The 19,844-nt window shown below is 38.2% G+C and overlaps 3 protein-coding genes across 3 annotated transcripts; all 3 read right to left on the reverse strand.

Annotated features, from left to right (window-relative positions):
* Positions 1–7,630: 7,630 nt before the first annotated feature.
* LOC105268469 (laccase-7) lies at positions 7,631–16,152 on the reverse strand. Its single transcript, XM_011308060.1, has 9 exons — positions 15,930–16,152; positions 15,657–15,759; positions 14,786–14,873; positions 14,290–14,500; positions 13,670–13,833; positions 13,399–13,573; positions 8,749–9,120; positions 8,335–8,556; positions 7,631–8,176 (listed from the first exon to the last, which is right to left on the reverse strand). Exons 1-9 carry the CDS (start codon positions 15,988–15,990, stop codon positions 7,785–7,787), a joined length of 1,788 nt encoding a protein of 595 aa, XP_011306362.1. The 5' UTR covers positions 15,991–16,152; the 3' UTR covers positions 7,631–7,784.
* LOC105268468 (uncharacterized) lies at positions 9,187–13,089 on the reverse strand (the record flags this gene model as incomplete). Its single annotated transcript, XM_011308059.1, is given in 2 exon segments — positions 9,187–10,229; positions 12,130–13,089. Coding segments are annotated over 2 exon segments (858 nt in total). The 3' UTR covers positions 9,187–9,773.
* A 281-nt stretch (positions 16,153–16,433) lies between the features above and the next one.
* LOC105268470 (INO80 complex subunit B) lies at positions 16,434–19,067 on the reverse strand. Its single transcript, XM_011308061.1, has 5 exons — positions 17,853–19,067; positions 17,387–17,570; positions 17,083–17,316; positions 16,781–16,953; positions 16,434–16,601 (listed from the first exon to the last, which is right to left on the reverse strand). Exons 1-5 carry the CDS (start codon positions 18,050–18,052, stop codon positions 16,466–16,468), a joined length of 927 nt encoding a protein of 308 aa, XP_011306363.1. The 5' UTR covers positions 18,053–19,067; the 3' UTR covers positions 16,434–16,465.
* Between the last annotated feature and the right edge of the window lie 777 nt (positions 19,068–19,844).

Genomic DNA, 19,844 nt, shown 5'->3' on the forward strand with positions numbered 1-19,844 from the left:
CTCGGGTTGGGTTTAATGTAAAAAAATGTAACCGAAATATTCCTTAAATTGCCGCCAGCCGGGAATATTTCAACATTTTACGGTAGTACGATCAACCATCTGGCGTGCCTCGCTGTTGGTTTCTATCAAAAACTTAGAGTCCATTAAGACCAGGATTAAAAACGACATATAAAACATTTATATACTTGGACTTCTCGGTCTACTCTATTGATTGAATGAAAAATATAAAGTTTGAAGAGGTGAGTTGAGAGCTCGAGTGCCTTGATAGCCTCTGGCGCGCCCTCAATCCTCGGATTAACTACTATAACCGCAAAAATTGAAAAAGTTTTCGGTGGGATTGTAACAATGGTAACATTGAGCTTTCATTACCGTTAATTTTGCCATTCCAGTTTCATTACTTTCTCCAATAACGCGGGAAACTGTTCAAATTACGGGACCATCCTTCGCTTACAAATGATTTTCCGGTTAAAAGTACTTCCGTTACTATTTTTATTTTTACAATTTAAACGAATAATTAGAGAAAACCCTAATGTAGGTCATATGAGGGGCCATGAACGCCATGGAGGTTGAATGGAAGCCTTATTGAGGCCTTGAGGAGTTTTTTCAGGGCTTATGACGACTTTAAATTGGCCAAGCCGAGATTTCCGATTTCCACGCTTTTTTCAAAATTGAATTTCTCCAGAAGTTTTGGATTTAGGAAAAGATATCAAGAGACATTATTTGTCGGAAATTTAGTCGGCTATAAAAAAGTTTTTTGGGGTTTTCCAGTGAAATCGATAGTTTCCGAGATAAATTGATGATTGTGAAGAATGTTACGACACGCTAGCATCTCGCTACTGAATTCAACAGCAAAAGGGAGAGTATGTTGTACATGAACGCATATACATTGTCCCGTGAGCATAACCACGGAATATTATGGTGCTAGGGGTTTTGGGTTTGTCAGGGAATGGAGAAGGGGAAGTTTGTATTAGTGAGGGCTATAAATTTTGGTGTACCACGGGAAGGCTCTTGTACACGTTGTAACGGGCCACATCCGGACGTAGCTCGAGTGGTGGGCAACACTGGAGAATACTTGGTCCAAAGGGCTTGGGAAGAGGGTACTTGCGTACTTTCGTACCACCGGTGATGATGAAACCCCGGTAAAAACGAGGATCTGTAATTTTGGAAAGTTTGGCGAGTTGGCGTTCATTTGTCAGGCAAGAAGGTTAGGTAGACTCCGGTGATAATAATTCAGGGCTCTTTGCCGGGTCGGTAAAACAGGTTGGGAGGAAAAAGAGTGAATAGATAAGAGGGCAAGAAATTTTGGATCATTTGGGAGGGAGGGAGATAATAGGACCAATTGCTGAGGCTGGGGACCGCCGCGGGTGGCGACTTGGCGCGAGACTTGACCGCCACTCTTTTTCACTTTTTCGTTTCTCTTTCAATTTTTTTCAGTATTATTCCATGGGGATTACTGTGTGTAATTTATCAAGTTGATCACGCAAAAATTTACGAAATTGTCACATAATTTTACCCGAACAATTAAAATGTCAAATTCTCGACTTATTGTGCCTGAAAAATAAAAAATTCGTGAACGTTGGATTTTTGTGAGGCTGGTGTATCGTTTGTACGTTCTGTTCCGTTTAACTTTTCAAAAATGACGGAAAGAATGACGGAACGGCATGATCTTAACACAATATTGAATCATCAGACTAATTAGTGACTTTTACAGAAGCAATATAACTCCCGTGACAATTCGTACAATTTCTCTTGCAACTCACACTTTTTATTCACCTTTACATCACATTACATGGATTGATATTCGATACGCTATTTTCACTTTCTCTTTCTCGTAATTTTTCTTGTTATTCCACGGGGATTCCCATGCGTGAACGACAGAGGCGATTTTACGAGTGCCTGAGGGCGGATTTAGAAGTCGTTCAACGTGGATTTGATATTTAGATAGGGAGAATTATAGGGGCAGTCATGGTGCGACCATAAATGTGTCTTTTATCTCCTGTTACATGTGGTCGCCGCGGATCGGTGGTGTTAGCGGGCAAATAGTGAACTCCGGGGACTCCCCTTCGTTTTTCATCGCAATTGATCCCCTGGTGGGTTCTCATCCCCCACATCTGCCAAAACAACCCCTCTGTGTAATATTTAGCTTGCAACCTCATAAGATTACCGCGACGGCTGGCATTTTTTAGAGGGTCCAAGAAAATTTTATTGAATCGAATCGTTTCCTGTAAATCAAGAAAATCTCTCTATCTCACATTTTTTCACAAAAACTATAAACGGAAATGTATTATAAGAATATTTCCGCGTCTTAAAAAATGATTTTCTATTTCTATAAATCTTGGAGCCATTTAGCGGAGAATCGGGTTGGGAAATATAAAAAGGAGAATGGAAATCGATCTCGAGATAGCTCGAAATATCTCGAATGACCGTAAGGGTGAGACCCGTAACACGAAACCGTCTCGCAGTTACGATTTTGTAGCAAAATTCGGAAAATTCAGATAATGTCAAAAAATAAAAAGCAAAATGCGAAAATTTGCTAATTATTCAACGAAAACCGCTGGGGGGCGAGGGCGGCAAAATTTTGAAAATTCAGATAACGTCAAAACTTCCAAACATTGCAAAAATTGCAAAATTATTTCCACGAATTTCGCTGAAGGGTGGGGGGGGGGGGGCAAAATGTTGAAAATTCAAAAAATGTTAAAAATTTAAAAAATAGCGAAAATTTGAGAATCATTGCGGAAACCAGAAGAGCTTGCCAGTTATTGCGTGAATTTGGACTGGTGGGTGGGAGGCGGTGGGAGTTCTCGTCGTTGTCCTTCCGGAGTGAAGAGCTCAAATACGGGAATGGGGTTTGACCGTCCAAAGGAGCTACTCCAAGGAGTAAAATTCGTTGCATCCCTCCAGAGGGATGAAGAGGGTTGGCAAGTGAGTTTCATTTCATCTTACTTCGCCTTCTCCTTCGCCGGAGTGGAATGGAGGGCAAACACACACTCCAGTGAATTAAGACTAGAAAAAAAAAATGGTACACCCTAATTGGCTCACATACAGTCCACAATAAAGGGAGGAAAAAAAAGGGTCGAATCACAGCCTGGGGAAATCAATTAATTAATAAAAACAGTCATCACTGGAAATGTGTGGAACAGGAGCGGACAACATTCGTGACGCTGTGAAAATTGATATGAACTCGGTGATTACTCGTCGGTCGTTCAGTCGTTAAAATTTTTTTTGGTAAAATGGAATGAAATATTTCTACGTTCGCGCAATCCCCAGGGAGATTCACGGTGACGAGCGAAATTTTTAATGATACCGTGAAAAAAAAAACAAACGGTAATCTGCAGGATTGATTTGTTATTTATTTGGAGGTTTTATTAATTGCAACTGGAGAAAATTCATGATTCAGGCACGAAATTTATTTAGGCGGAGAATATACAATTGAAACATAAAAAATTATTGATTAAACATTTTTTTAACTCCAAAATAATAATTCATATGTTAATCTATATGAAAAAACTGCAAAAAACTCGTCGTTACATCTGAATTTGCGTAAAATGGTAAACATGTCTGTATTACCCCTCCACCCTTAGTATTTTTCCATAGGGGTGTTCGTGAAAATCTAAAATTTTAATCTGAATAAAGGGAATAATATTTTCAAAGTTATCAGTGTCACATTTCTGCAGGATTTCATAATAACTGGAGCACGAATTGCCGCGAGGAAGGTAGAGGGCTGGTGTAAGGGGATGGTTATTAGATTTTCGGGTAGCACATGCCCACTGTTCCCCCATATCATCCACCTCCCCCTTTTCACCCCCTTAAAATTCACCCCCATTTCATTTCTACCCCAGACCGCCCTCTTCACCTGCGGTTAAACCAACATTTGCTGAAATGTGTAAATCCATGCGGTCGGACATGATTATCTAGGGGAAAATTTTCATGAATATAAAGTCAACGTCCAGTCAGGCCTCTATTCCCTCTTGAATTTTCAGATAACGTAAACTGCTGAATTTTCCAATCGAATTATCGATATTATTATTATTATACCGATGGATAACTGTTGAATCGGCGAATCTCCACAGCCCTCGGAACTTCAATTTTCAAATTTCGCTTTCTCCTCTCAATTTTTACTTTTTTCCGTGAGAATTTTCTCGGGGGAATCAGGACTCGTTCCACTTTCCACCTTCCGATTTTTCCGCTATTTAAAGACGAGGAAATTTACCATTCAGTTAAAAACAATTTTCATTTGTCCCGAATAAAGTCCGAGTTAAACAATTAAAATGTGATCTGGGAGTCATGGAATGATCTATGAAAATTCATTGAGGATTTTCTCAAGATCTATCGGGGATAAGTGAATGATTTTTCCTTTAATCTCTGGGGATTTTCACCAACTCTCAAACCACCCCAAGACCACCCTCCCCTCTCCCCACAATCCCGAGAAAAAAACCAAAATTTTGATAATGAAATTTTTCTCATCTGAAAATCCACAAATAATGATCTATAAAAATTCATTCAGGATTTTCTCAAGATCTACCGAGACTAAATGGATAATTTTTCCTCCAAAAGATGGGGATTCCCTCCCACTTTTAAACCTCACCAAACTGCCCTCCCGTCCCCCACACGTGGCGCGAAAAATTAAAAAAAAGTAACACCATAAATTCTCCCATTTCTCGAAATTGCCATCGCAGTTTTTCCCGTTCCACGTGCAGTGCAGATGAAAAAAATATTATGACATACGGATATTCTCTCAAATGTTCTTTATTATCCCTGAGAAAGACCGCCAGAAAGCTCCTCACCGTAACATTATTGTTCTGCGTTTCAAGCGTGACTTCACCACTACAATATACCTTAAACTCTCTTTCTCCCATTCCCTTCAGTTGCCTTTTGACATTCCTTTCCGGTTCAGGAAACCCCACTTTTTCCTCACTATACTTTTCCCAAACTCTCCTCACTCTATCCCACCGTATTTACCCTTTTATACCTGCAATACTCCCTCACAACCTTCACTCGTTTCCATTCTCCGGGTACTTTTCCCTTTTTCCTTTTCTCGTCTCTTTGAAACCCATCAGTCTTTCCATTTACGTTTTCCGGAAAATTCCACTGGTAATTTAGAACGTGCGTATGCAATTCTCGACAAGATGATCGTACAACTCCTCAATTCAATAAAACTCTGAATTTATTTTCAATTATCAGCTGCTAGCAATTGCCCAATTACTGGCAGCAGGTGTAATTGAACTTTAAACATTCGGAAAACTATTATTCATTCATTTTTACCGCAATAGATAACGATAAAGGGAGGAATTAAGATAAAATTGAGATCGATGCACCAATATTTAGTTTATTTTTTACTTTCGTGATTTTATTCGGTGCATATCTTATGACGACCTAAATAATCCACTGCCACCGCCTCCCGGTGAAAATCTAGTGGAGACATTCCGTATGCACAACGCTCACTGAATTCTTTCCGTCTGCATGTTTTCCGACACACCCTGTTTTCTTAATTTAAAAAACTAAATGAGGGAATTCTCGTGCCAGAGGGCTGGAGAATTAACGTTTATTCGATTAAATCCGTTGACATTTTTTCCCCGGTGACGAGTTATTTGTTTATTTGTTCAATTAGAATTTCGGAAGTGAAGGTGATGAATTTGTTGGGAAATGATCCTCTGGAATTTTCTATTTTATTTCAATTGAATTTCATTCCACCCCCGTGTTATTTTTTTTAAATTTCATTATTACGTTTTTTTGTGTTCATCTTTGTAAGTCCTTTTTTGGTGCAAGTGTCTTTTTTATTTCAGAAAAATTGCATAAACAAATAATACATAAATGACATCCATGCACCGCAAGATAAAATTAAAAAAATAAATGAATAAATAAAATATCAACTTTTTCAAATTCACTGCAGATTTATATCTGTTTATATTTTTTTATTTATATTAAAATACATGATGTTTCCATTGCTTTTTTTTTCAATTACCGATTTTCTGAGTAAAGTTATTGAGGCTACAAAAGTCGTAGGTTCAATTGGCAATCGCTTTTGTTCGCGACACCCATTTTTTAATATACCATTAAAATTCATTTTCAGTCAGCGGAGTAAATGAGAGTTAATTAATAACTTCATATACTCGCTTCGTGCACGTAAATCGAAATTTTTGACGTTGCATTCGTTATTATTCCGATGACAAATGTAATTCGTGTATTATTGATGGATAACAGTTGATGAGTGTCGGTTAAATGTTTTTTTATTTATTTTCCGTTCTACTTATGTCAATTCATGGACAATTTTATAGTAAACTATTTTTTTTATAGTGTAATTTTATTTCAAATCAAATACTTTTTTATCGTCATGGAGGTATTTCGTTATTTTTCCCTCTATTTTTGATAGCAACGATGCGTTCTAGGTTTAATTGCCATTGGTGATATTATTTCGAGAGAAATTGCATGAGGTGTAATGGTGTCCGTTGACTTTTGGGGGGAAATTGTAGGGGTGGAGAAGGTGGTGAGGATTTTGTGTGTTAAAATTGTATTAAAGGCTTTCGACATGGAATCAAAATATAAATATAAATATACAATAGATTCTCACTTTTTTTTTTATTCGCACCTATCCTCCAATTTCTGTATTCGCGTACACGGAGAGAAATATTTAGTAAAAATTACGGAACTTTCAGTTCACTTACCGATTACGGAGTTGATTCGAAAAATTTAAGTGACGGTATCGTTATTTTTCACTGATAATTCAGATAAAAATTACGGAACACCGCGGAAAAATTCCGTGACTTTAGCTAAAAATTACGTGACAGTTCCGTAAAATTTCCGACAACCACATTTCGCTCCAGAATTACGGAAAATACGCGTAATTTTTATTGAATATTTCTCTCAGTGTATATTTCGGTTTCCCCCACTTCACTACTATAGAAATTTCTCGAAATTTTCGTATTCGAATTCGTTCTGAAAAAATTCAGTTTACGATCGCGGCGAGCATGTGCCACTGGTGCATATAGTCGAATTCTCCGAATTCACTTTTCCCTCAGCCCCATGCAAGTCCACTGTAATGAATTTTTTAAATTAAACCAAAGAAAAATCCGAATTTACTTCAATTTTTTACGAAAATTTGAAGTTAAAGGAAGAAATAATAAATTTAATTGAAAATCCAATCAAATAATCAGGAGTTATCAATTTGAATAAAGGAAGCCATGATTTTTTTATTTCTTCTGAATTTTGAGTGAAAAATTTCACGGTTTCCTGGTAATTGAGAAAAAATGTTGAACTAATTAATTTCACGAATCCAACGTAATTGTTTTTGGAAAGACACGTTGGATGGACGATGGGGGAATAAAGATAAGAATGTTGCGCTGAGGAACGGACGAAAAGATTTGGCTGGAGATCAGCAAACTTTTGGCATTTTTTTTTACTCCTCATGGTATTCCCATCAACACCCACTGCGTTGCAGAGATCACGACTCCATGCCATTTCCTGAGACCGAGATTATAGTTTTATGATTTTTATTCCGTTATTGGAATTTCACCGGCGAAAATTCATTGACCAATCGCTTGAAGACAGGAAAAACTTGTTTATAAATAAAAAAAAATGAAAAAAACACAAAAAATGTATTCTTATCCAATTAATTCCAACAAAACAATCAGTACAAGCACAATTAATAAATTTATTAATTTTCATGTTATTTGCGTTAATTAATACTTGAAATTAATCAATATCATTTATTCACTTATGTTTAGTTCCCGTTTAATAAATTGTAATTAAACAATCAGCACAATTGTAATTGTGGAGTTGAGTGATTTTTAATTATCGTCTTCGAAAATTAAATCAGGTCCCTTGTGATTGCCGCAGGTTGGAAAATCCAGGGGAACTGTCGGCAAGCTCTCTCTCGTCCCCACCTGCAGGATAAATTGCATCCCAGGTCCACTGGTTGTCGGGGAAGTACCAGTAGTTCGGGATTCCCACAGCCAATAACCAGGACTGTCGGTAAAAAGGCGAAGTACAACGTACCCCTTGTTAGGTACAACAACCGTGTCCTTCAACGATGGAGTGATTAAATTTCTTTTTAATTTCCCTAAGGCCTCCACGGACATTATCTCAGATCTGCTGATGGGCCGCGTGAATTTCTTCACCGACAAAATGGCCACCGAGTAGCCGTGCACGTGGAACACGAAACTGTTGTTACCAACTTTGCCTAGAAAAATATTGCGCTTGGTTTTTAGGGATTTTTTTTGCGGTTTGAGTGGATGAATTTTTCGGGGCGCGAATTTTTTTTTTGAACGGGTCATTTTATTTTTATTTTTTGATAATAGAAGAAAAAATGGGTATTTCACCCTTGATCTTAGGTATTACCTTCATTAATCAATACGATATCGATATTTTGCATGGAGGGCACCTCGAGAATTTGCAGACACTCGCAAAATGAAGGCCTGTCACAGCACTCCCTCGATTTATACTCCAAATCACAGATGATATCCTCAGGGACAGCCTCAGGTTGTGATAAAATTGGAGAGGGAGGATATTTGAACGTCATCCCATTGATTTGGGGTATTGTCGCACCTCCAGGGCGTACACCTGTGAAATTCAACCGTCAATCAAGTAAAAAAAAAAATAATTCCACTGCCCACAAACATTTAATCAATTTTCACCTGCAAATCGAATTAATAAAATCAAATAAACGCCTAAAAATACAGCCAAAAAATGGACTCAAAGCGACTAAACAGAAAAACGATAAAAACGATAAATGAGAAAAATAAAAAAACTCACTCAAATACGCCGGATAGAACGGGAATCCATCAATATTAAATTTATAATCGCTCTCGTGATCGTCAATGTCGTAGAAGACGTCGTCGAAGCCCACGAAAAAAATATCTGCCTTCTCCTGGAGTTTTCTCCCCACTGGTGCCTTCATATCCATTAAACAGAGTGTTCCCTCCTCCAGGGCCTCGCAATTGTGCCCCTGAAGAACATCTGGCAACTCCGTATAATCACCAGGTCTTATGACTTCATCGAGTTCTCCATCATCATACACCAAAATCGACTCAGAAATCAAATTCCTGCAGTCATGGCCACCCTGGAGGGTCACGACGTATCTCCCAGGGGCTCTAGACGTCTCCATCTCCAGGTCAACTCTCTCCCCTTGAATGAAATATCAAAATTTCTATTGAAAAGTTCTTTCAGACAAATCACGAATTGATTGAATGAAATTATCAAACAGTTCTATTCGTTGAGTGGATGTTTATTTAATTTACATTTTAAAAAATGATTACATAGAGGTATAATCGTGTGTTGAGGCTTCGCGTACATAAATAATCTCTTCCACCATCAATACATCATCTGTTTACCTACATCTCTTGATTGGTTATGCGTAATTAAGTCCCAAAATATAATTTTCATTTCAATCGTAAATAATTCGAGATCGGCTGAATGGAAATCGACTTTTTTTTCTTCGTTTTCAAGATGTTTTTATAATCTCCGTTTTGATCCTCGACTCTCAGAAATTGCATCGTTGTTTCTCGAAATATTAACGATTAACGTTAACTCAATTTACAATTTTCTCCCACAATCACTTAATTAATTCCTCACTCGTCAGGAAGAACATTATTTCGCACTAAAACCGTTGATAATCGTCAACTCGTACATACTACGACAATAAAAATATCAGGGTAGACAATTACCCTCGAATTGAACCGTTAATTAATGGTAATTAATAGTAATAATCACAAGATGTGGAGAAGTAACTGAAAAAATCGTAAAAAAGTAAAAAAAAGTCCACAGGTAAGTAAAAGTAATTAACGATGACTCTGGGCGTATGCCCCAATTTCAGCCTCGAAGAGGATTTGATTGATCCGTAATTTGGCGACAGATCTGGAGTACGAGTCGGGAATTTCGGCGAGTTGAGCTGCGATGCTCTCACCAAATTTTGAAAATTCTTCTCTGAGTCTTTTTCGACCGTGGGGTACATCCGTCGTTTTTTCCTCAGTCTGGGAATCGGTGCGGAGATTTTCGTCGTGAAAACTTGAGTGCCAGGGCTCGAGGGGGTGTTTTATACTCGAGAAAGACTCTTCCTCGTCCTGAATGGGGGATGCGTTGTAGGAACCAGCACCTGAGACATCCGTGTCTTCTGGACAGTCATAGTAAGGTCTTATGCTCTCAGGGTCTATATCTGAGACTATGTACTCCTCCTCCATCTTCAAACGTGGGGCATCCTCCGAGCGAGATGGCGAAGAAATGCCGTCGTCGGTCTTCTGAAATTTCAAGGGAAAAGTTTGTATTTACAAATTTCTCATTCTCCTGATTTCTCTTTCGTTGAGTTCTCATTTTAAAGAGAAACGGTTCAATCTACGAGAAAATCTCGTGGGACGATTTTTGGCGAAAATTTTTGCGCCTACAAAAACAATCTTATGGGTTTTTGTTGTCGAACTGATGGTTCTGGAGATGAATCGCAATTTGAAGAAGACGGTTTTCGATTTGTCTCGAGGAAGCAGATGGAGTGGATTTTTAATCAATTGGAAAATCACCAATTATTGAGGAAAGGAGTGGAGTTACGGGAAAATGTCAGAAAACTTTTTTTGTAGCTGATTAAATTTTCCATCAAAAAGTGTTATGGCATTTTCTTCTAGAGCTGGTTGTTACCGAGATGTGATGCTTTAAGATCCGATCATCATTAGGACTTGAACTTGTGAGTCAGCGAGAGATAATTTTTTATTGAATTTTTTCTTGAAGATGAGGAATATTCTGTAGTGAACGGATTAAACTCTGACATTTCCTCTAATTGGACAATTAACTCATTACCAAGTGGTGGAGAAATGTGAAGAGACCTTTCGGTTCATTAACGTACAGCAGAAAGTGTCTCTTGACATTCTGCTGAGACAAGTGGACATTTTAACGAAATAAAAACACTGAAATTGCGCTCATTCCAAGTGATCAAAAGAGTGAGACCATCTCCTCATTCCACTCCACTAAAAATATGACCCCACGATCTGCAATTTTACTATCACTTTTTTGGTGACAGAAATTCGTTTCCTGAACTTTGACATTCAAATCTGACCTTTCGCCCCTTCCCCTGACTTTTTCCAACATCTCTAAAATCCATAACTCTACAATAAATTTATTCTTCCCAATGAAAAATCGAGGAAAAACAATCAAAGATATTTGTTAGGGGAAAATAAGAATAACTAAGGATGAGGATGTGGTTTTTTAATGCTGGAGTCATCAGAATATGCAGATACAAAATCAAAACGAGTAAGAGAGGGGTAAAAAAATTATTCAATGTCACAAAGGAATTGGGTTTCGCACGAATCCTTGGGGCAGAGGCTCATTGTCCTCTCGACTGTCCCCTCTCCATTTTTTTTTCCTTTTCAGCCAATCCTTGGGCCACGAAAAAGGCCCCCAGACAATGAAGTCCAAACGTTTCAAACTGTTCTCACGGTAGACCATTTCACAAGAGATCGATATAATAAAAAATACAATTAAAAATTGCACAAAAATTTTCTCAAACCTCTTCTCTCCCCATCTCTCTCTACTTCAATTTTATTATCGTGTCACTACTCTATATTTCCACGAGAAAAGTTACAACAAATGGATGGAGTTCTAGAGATTTTTTCAGAAATTTAATCAGCTGAAGAAAATACCCTAAAGTCATAATTGAAGTTGCAGAAATTGGAGAGAAATTATCTACCCTTGAGAAATAACAAAAACTTGTCTCTGAAATTTCGAATGAGTATGAGCTGTAAAAGCCGATATTAAAAACCAGAAAAAATTTTGATTTCCACTAAAATCCATGATAATACTCTTCTCAACTTCTCAACACTTGCGACATCCCTAGGAAAATCACTAATCAAAGACAATTCAATTCTATTCTCCACTTAACCTCGTATAACCTCACAAAAGATGCAAAATAAACTCAGTCCTATGAAAATAAATATCTAAACCAGAATTTACAATTCTCGTCTCTTCTACATAAATCCTGTTAAGACTATCCAAATAATTTTCAAAATGATGAAAAAGCTCCAGTGATATTATCATTAATTAATTAATCAATAATTCACTGAATTAAACGATCCAATAATTGAGTTCGGTTTAATTGACACGTCCAATGTTTTGGGGATCAATGAAAAATGTTTAATGAAAAAAAATGATGTTTACCTTCTTCCTGGAGCTGTACCGTCTGCTGCCAAACTGTAAAAACTGCATGGCCTTGAAGGCAAACCACTTGGACACATAAACATCATCAGGTCCCCTAGCATTTTCCTTGCTCGTCTGAATCTTGTGAACTTCCCTGGAGTACTGACACTTTAAATTAGTCACTTTTTTCTCAACCTCAAGTGTATTGCACCCCAGGAGATTAGCCAACTCCTGAATGGCGCATTTTCTCTTTGTCCTGTCCCTGTATCCACGTGCATTCCAATCCCAAAGGACATTCCTGGCTTGATATTCCCTGAGGAGATCCAGTGTTTTCTCCCTCGTCCACTCCATTTCCCGAATTGAATCGTTTGTCGACATTTTTCCACATTCACTCGTGTACATCACAATTTTCCACTTGCACATCCACGTGGTGCACCAGGTGTCAAATATTACCAGTGGACGACGTCCGAGGGAATTTTTTGAGGGATTTTTTCTTTTAATTTTTTTTTTTCGGTGCTCTAGATATTTTGGGGGGTGATTATTAATTGCCTGTTGTTTGGACCTCGACAACGCGTGTTTTAACGATTTTTCGCTGGCAGACGCTTCTTTCTTTATTTCTTCGGGTCCTTTTTTTAGGGGGGAGAGGGGGCACCGAAGACTGCCGAGTTTGCGCGACACGGGACGCCCGGAAATATTTGATTGGAGTGAAACCTTCGGACTCGAGGGTTTTTTTTTTCTCTGGAGGGAACCTCCGCGGGGGGAGGATTCAAGGTGACTGCAAGACCTTGAGATCCTCTTTTTATGGGGGAGGAGAATTTAGGAAATTTTTTCGGGAATTTTAGCAAGTTTTTTGGGTTTTTTTTTGAGTTTTTGATGTTTTAAAGGAAAATTTACGTTTAGAAGTTTTTCGAAGCGGATAACTCGGGATGGAGAGGGTTTAGAGGGAGGTGAAGAGGAACTTTTTTGTGGAGAATTTTATGGATTACAAAAAATTTATTTGCCATTTTTTTGTGAAATTGATAGGTTCCGGGATAATTCCGAAATTCAGGGGGCATGATATTTGGTTAGGATTGGAGGAGTGGGGTGATTGATCTGGGGATAGCGCGAAATCTGGAGGATTTAGGGAAAAGTTAAATTGACCTTTTTTACAGGAAATTGAATTTGCTACAAAAAAAGTCTGATGAAGTTTTTTGATGTATGGCGTGGCTTACGAGGTACAGCCCGGATAAGTCGAAATTTTTTTTTTATTGGCAAAAAGTGATTTTGATGATTGAGATTATTATCACTCACCTGGGAACAATATCACCCGCTTTCCAACGATGTGAGCCACTGGATTACTGTCCGCACTGATTATCTCGAGGTCGTGGTCAGCGATAGAGAACGAAATTGGACAGTTTAATGAATTCGCGTTGATAACACGAAAATGATACTTTCGATTTTGCTCCACTTTTAAGTCTTGCTTCCCCTCAAATTTCCAAAAATGTAAAAAATCACCGATTAATCAGTCGCCTGATATTTTTTCAATCAATTCTTCGATGACTATTAAAGAGAAAATAATTACTTTTCCATTTATGAGTAATTCAAGGGCCTCCGGGGTATTCGCGTTGATTGAACTGAATGATCTCGATGTCCTCGCCGATATCATGATAATTTTATCGAGGGTCAGATCCTCTCCAGGACCTCGAACAGTCAACGACCCAAAGAGACCGTCTCCTTGCTGCAACACTGATGAAATTCTCCAGGAAATTATCCTCTTCGAGAAAAACTCATCCTATCAACTTTTATTATTTTTGTTTTGGAAATAACTCGTGAGCGGTAGCTCCGGGGGAAAACTTTGTTCGACATATTTTCTCGGAAATTTTATAATCTAGATAAAAGTCTTTTACCATTTCTCTGGAGAACCAATGGGTTTCGAAATATTTGCAGAAGAGCGCGGTAATTACTAGACCACAAGTGACACCGAGTAGATTGTTCGTAGCTCATTAAGTGGTGAATTTTCTCGGTAATTATTGAGTTTACGGTGGAATACTATATGACATGTTTTATCAAGAATTTTATCAGGAACAAAAAAGGTTCGTTAGAGTTTTCTGTAGAGTCGATATTTTATGAGATACAACCCCTTTTCGGGAAAGGGGATTTTGAGAAAATTTTTGGCACTTATTTTTTTAGGTGTTCAAGTACCTGAGTGCGCGTGGTAGAAGAAAGTTCCGGTTTTCGAGGGCTTCAGGTGATACCGAAAACTGGTGAAAGGTAAAATAGGACACTGGGTGACCATCGAAACCCCGTCCATGTGGACTGATGACTCCTGGTGAATTCCATTCCAGTGAAAGGACAGCTCTTGGGATTTCAACCTATTGTGGACGATTATTTCCACTGTGTCTCCAAGGCACACCTGAAATCATTAAGCATCATCATTAAATCACTGAAGATCAATTAACAGTTGATTAAACGCCCCAATGTAAATTAAAGTCGAGAAAAAAATTTTGGGCAAAATTTCGTTCATCTTATTTGGCGCTCTATCTCGGATACTAACGGAATTACAAGAAAAAGTTTTGAATAAAAAATATGTAATGGAAAATTCTCCACAGAAAAGTTTGTATAAATTTTTTCTCTAAACTCATCGGTTCCGGGGATATTCACGAGGTTATACCGGACGATTCGATTCACTTTTTCTCACCTCAATCGCAGGTCCAGGACTCTTTCCATTGATTAAAAATTCTGTATTCACTGGATAATCGCAGTGATCATCCTTTCCATTGCACACACTGAAATCATCACCACAATTATCCTCATAACATCTCAATTCCGGGATTACGCAAATGAAAAGTCCATTGTACCAGGAGAACTTACAATTAGAACTCGTTCATGCATGATTTCCCTACTTCCCACGTAATAATCTCGAGACCTCGTTGTCCAACAAAAAAATGTTATAAAAACTTTTTACAGAAAATTTCATTTTCCATAAATATTCGTAGCACTTTTCTGTGAGACAACAAATTACCAGGCTAATTGCAAACAAATCTGAGTTGAAAAAAATTCAATAAACCGTCGAGTCGCTCTGAAAATCATCAATATCTCAGAAACTGCTGACCATAGCTAAAAATGTCATAAACATTTTTCGCAGCCCCCGATATTTCCCCCAAAAAATGTTAATAACTTTTTTTTCTAGAATCATGCATTCTCGAGGTAAACGTTTAATCAACAAAATATTCAATTTTCACTTTGAATTTTCGAATAATGAATCTATTTATTGAATTAATTAACCAGAAACTGGAGAAATCATTTCGTGCATGCAACATTAACAACCCGACAGTTCCTCATAAACGCATAAACAACCAGGAAATTGATCCTGAAGGTACCGTTATCCACACAAGCATCAGCAAAATTTCCTCTCAACTGTTCTCCACGCCATAAATAATCCAATCCCATCCATTTCCCCATAAATTTTCGTAAAACACAGATAAAAATACCATACCCCACTACCTGCCATCATAAACAATAACTTTATCCCTAAAATGAACCATCAATTCCCTCAAAAAATCACTCACACATTTTTTCTCGCGTTATGAGTCACAAAAAAATTGTATAAACATTTTTTTGCGGGTGTCCCAGTGCCGCATGTGCCCCCGCAATCACCAGTAGATTCAATACCTATTAAATAAATAAAAATAGTTTTAATTATTACAATAAAAAACGTACAATGAAGATCCCAAAATCAATCGACTCCGAGTTTCAAGTAAAAATGAGATTAAACGGTTGAAATAATCGAAATAAAACTAAAATGTTCAGTAAAAATGATTGTTTATTTATTTCATACTCACAATAAATATGGTAAATGAATGAAAACGATAATAACACTAGAACTGGATATTTAATTGTCATTTTGAATGATTTCTCATGGTTTTTTGATTTTTTACTTCAACTTTTTAGAGATAAATTGATTAATTTTGAGATAAATTGAGAAAATGATTTTGAATTGATAGAAGACGTGATGATTGGGTGAGAGACTTGAGTGGAATGAAGGCTGGGGTAGACAAGACCCCCAGTTACTCCAGTAATTCACAGTGGAAGTGAATCGTCTTGGAATGGTAAAACCGGTCACGGATGCTGGACCATCAATACCCCATGTCTTTACCGTTAATTCCACAGAGTGCAATTCCGATCTGAGAATGTCCTGGAGATTCCCTGAATCGAGGCTTGAAAAAAAATTACAAAAGAGTAAATCAAACCGATTTATCGATTCTCCAGACAGAAAATACGTCAGCGGCTTATTAAAAAGTTCTTGAAGAAATTCAGAAATAAATTAGAAATGTCTATTTGGGGGTTGATAATTTATTTATCTTTGTACAATTTCAGATTATGTCATGATTCCAGCTAGATTCGCTTTGTAGCACTGGAGACTGCAGAGGGGAATGCCAGTCTTGGAGCACGAGTACTTCCTGGGATTTCGGCACTGCTGGACTGCACACAGTGACAATTCCGGAAGTTTCTTCCTAGAAACCAGAGGATAATTTTAATTCTTCTGATTAAAACAGATCTACTGAATATTCGGAAGATTGTAATTCATTCTCATTGATTTTTTAAATCTATAAAACATTGAGAATTGATGATTTGATAAATTGAATTCATTAATTCAATTTCTTAGGTCATTGGAAAAAATTCAGGAACTCACATTTTTAAAGGTCGAAGGGGGAATTCTTCGCCAGGGGGATAGGATATCGAGCTACCCTCGAGTGTCACTCGATAAGTGACTAAAGGAACTTGTCTCTTCGAGGGTTTTCCCTTTCCTGTGATCTTCGAGGCTTTGGACTCCTGTTTCTTCAGCAATCTCTCCATCGTTTTTTTCTGAGATCCAAGAATTATTGAGAACAATAATGAGTGTATTTTATATGATTTCAATGAGGGAATACGAAAATTTCAAGGGGAAAAGACTATTTAATGCAGATTGAAGTGAGAAAATTGAAAATTTCGTACTTTATCTTTCTCTCGTTTCTCATCAGCCAGTTGCTTTCTTTTTAATGATTTGAGAGCAGCTTTTTGAATGGCCTCTGCTGTCATAACTTTCTCCTTATACCCGGTGGGCAGTGACATGAGCTGTTCAACTCCAGGATTCGGTTCTGTATCTGTTTTTCTCTCGAACATGGCGCGTTGTCTCGCTGTCATCAGTTTGGGATCCTTTGGTTTGATTTTTTTCAGCTCGTCATCCACCTGATCAACGAAAAATCAATGACAATCAATGATAGACGAAATTTGGTGGGCGTGAGGGATTCTTTAGTACCTCTTCCAGCTTTCCAGACTCAATAGCGTCTAGCCATCGCTCCTCCTCACTGCTAGTTCCACTGTCCCTCGATTTTCCACCCTTTGACACCTTCTTCTTCACGACTTTTGGGGATGACGATGTGCTGGGCCCTGCCTGAGGGGTCGTTGACACCTTCGGCGGCTTCTCCCGACTTTTTTCTGATCTGGAATAATTTAATTATCATTTTAGTCATTACGCTTTGCAAATTACAAAACTACTGAAAGATTCAATGAGATCTCTTCACTATTTCCGTTGTTATCTCGAGATTCCTCGGCTGCACCGAAAAATGTGAGAAGAACATTTATGGAGCTGATCGAATTCCCGACAAAAAAGCCATCTAATATTTTTCTCTCACACCAGTAATTATCGAGATAATTAGATAATTATTATAATTATTGCAAAATTTGAGAAATCTTTCAAAATTCAATAAAAATTGGTTACTTACAATTTTTCATTTTCAGCAGCAAGTCTCACTTTAAAACTCTTCTTTCTTATTCTAGTACCATCGATGATGACTCCCTCGTTGTCCCCCAATTTCTTTTTTTTATGTTTTTTATGTTTGTGTTTTTTATGTCTTTTCTGTCCTCCGGCCTCGGAAAACCCGAGGAAGCCTTCAAATTCCTCGGTCTCTCCCGCGCTCGCCATATAAAAATGGCTTCTACACCTCGGAACTTTTGTAAAACCGCAGAATTCCTTCTGAACTGGAAAAAATCACACGAAAAAAATTCCCAGCTGCGAATTGTTCTTAAAATCAACACCGGACCACGTAAGACTATCAAAATAATTACTAATTAACCTGTAATCACACGATAATGACCGATAACAATTGTCGCATGACAGAAACAGCGATTGAAAACTTATGAACTTCGCGCAGGTGCTCTGCGCAAACATGGTGGCTGTCCGAAAACAGCTGACGGCGTCATTTCCACATTTCCGAGGAAATTAGTGGTAGAAACGATAAAGGAATTCTTTACGGTGAGATAATTAGTTGATACTTGTCATTCGGGATAATTTTACGACGGAATTATGCGGACAACATGACAAACATTTACAAACAGATGAATTGTTTGTTAATTACGGGGAATAAGGACGGCTCTACGATACAGAGAAGTCTATTTTTTTGGTTTATTCAGGGCATGTCGCCTGAAGAAAATTGAAGAGCTCTGGAGTTTGGTAATTAATTCATAATGAGAAACCATTATTTTTTTTATTGTTTACGAGGAAAATGAAAGGAGGAAGCCGATACGAATTAACATCCGGATGGAGGGAATTTTTTCGCGATTGGCAACTTTATGCCCTCCTACTCCGCGGACAAAACCTGAACCTTGATCTCAAGCGATGCCTTGTCGGTAACTACGGCAATCGCTGGAAACCAGGGCATCATCGGAAAACAGAATGTAAATCAATGTATCTGATACTCCCATTCCCGTTTCAGAGATCCAATCGAAGTGTTTTTGATGGTCAAGACCAAAATCCACACGCTAAATTCTCTTCAATCAATTATTTTTCACTGACTATTGGATTTTACATGATTGCACTGTTTTTTTAAAAGAGAATTATTTATTAGGTTAAGAATTTTCGCAATTATCGTATCTCGTTAAATTGAGACTGCCCGCGGTGTTCTGTGCGCACGGACGGTGTGCGTGCGTATGCACGGAGTATCGCCTGGCGACCCCCACTTGAGCGGTCTTCTATGCGCATGCAGGGTGTTCTGTGCGCATGCGGGGTGTTCTGTGCGCACGCGCGGAGTATCGCCGGGGGACCCCCCACTCGAGCGCCGCCTCCAACGCCTTGCCATTTTGAGTGGGGAGTCAGTCGTTCCGCGACCCGCGCGTGGAACGGTCGGTCGTGCGTCGCGTAGTTAAAATTCGTTAACATCGGGGTCCTAGTGAGCGCAGAAAACCGGCGCCGCCTGTGAACATTGAAAATACAAAGTGCGGGACTCAGTGCAAGTGATTTTGGGATGTGAAATAATTTTTTAAACAGTTTATTTGAGCATTTTGAGTGATTGAGATTTTTCCTTTCTTACACTGAACTTCGGTATTGCCGAACGGCCGCCCGGCGTCATTGTGTTTACAAAAATTCCTTTCTCCGTTTCTCGGAATTGTTTAGTGTGTGTTTAGATACGGACTGAAGTGAGAGTGCGAATTAGATTCGAAGGTTTACTTTTCTCATTCATCTTATTTTGAATGATTAAAAATATTATTTGATCTTTGATATTATTTTATTGATCTTTGTGGATTTTGAGTTGATAAAATATTCTTGGTTGTGTGGTGAGTGACTAGTGAATTTTTGAACTGTCTCGAGTACTGGTGCATCCAAGGCGACTTCAACCTCGTCGATGGGAGGATTGGCGTCAGGATCACATGGACATCACCAGGAGTTGGAGGGAATCTTTCAAGCCTCTACAAGGTGAGTTTCGTATGCATTTTTTTTA

This window comes from Fopius arisanus, unplaced genomic scaffold (assembly GCF_000806365.1).
Source record: "Fopius arisanus strain USDA-PBARC FA_bdor unplaced genomic scaffold, ASM80636v1 scaffold00057, whole genome shotgun sequence".
Classification (NCBI taxonomy): Eukaryota; Metazoa; Arthropoda; class Insecta; order Hymenoptera; family Braconidae; genus Fopius; species Fopius arisanus.

Coding starts and splice junctions, on each gene's coding strand:
- LOC105268470 (XM_011308061.1), bottom strand. CDS start 18,052: ATGGCGAGCGCGGGAGAGACCGAGGAATTTGAAGGCTTCCTCGGGTTT. Junction 17,317..17,386: donor AGTCTGGAAAGCTGGAAGAG/GTACTAAAGAAT, acceptor TTCGTTGATCAG/GTGGATGACGAGCTGAAAAA. Junction 16,954..17,082: donor AGAAACGAGAGAAAGATAAA/GTACGAAATTTT, acceptor CTTGGATCTCAG/AAAAAAACGATGGAGAGATT.
- LOC105268469 (XM_011308060.1), bottom strand. CDS start 15,990: ATGACAATTAAATATCCAGTTCTAGTGTTATTATCGTTTTCATTCATT. Junction 14,501..14,785: donor GTCCTGGACCTGCGATTGAG/GTGAGAAAAAGT, acceptor TAATGATTTCAG/GTGTGCCTTGGAGACACAGT. Junction 8,557..8,748: donor GTTCTATCCGGCGTATTTGA/GTGAGTTTTTTT, acceptor TGAATTTCACAG/GTGTACGCCCTGGAGGTGCG.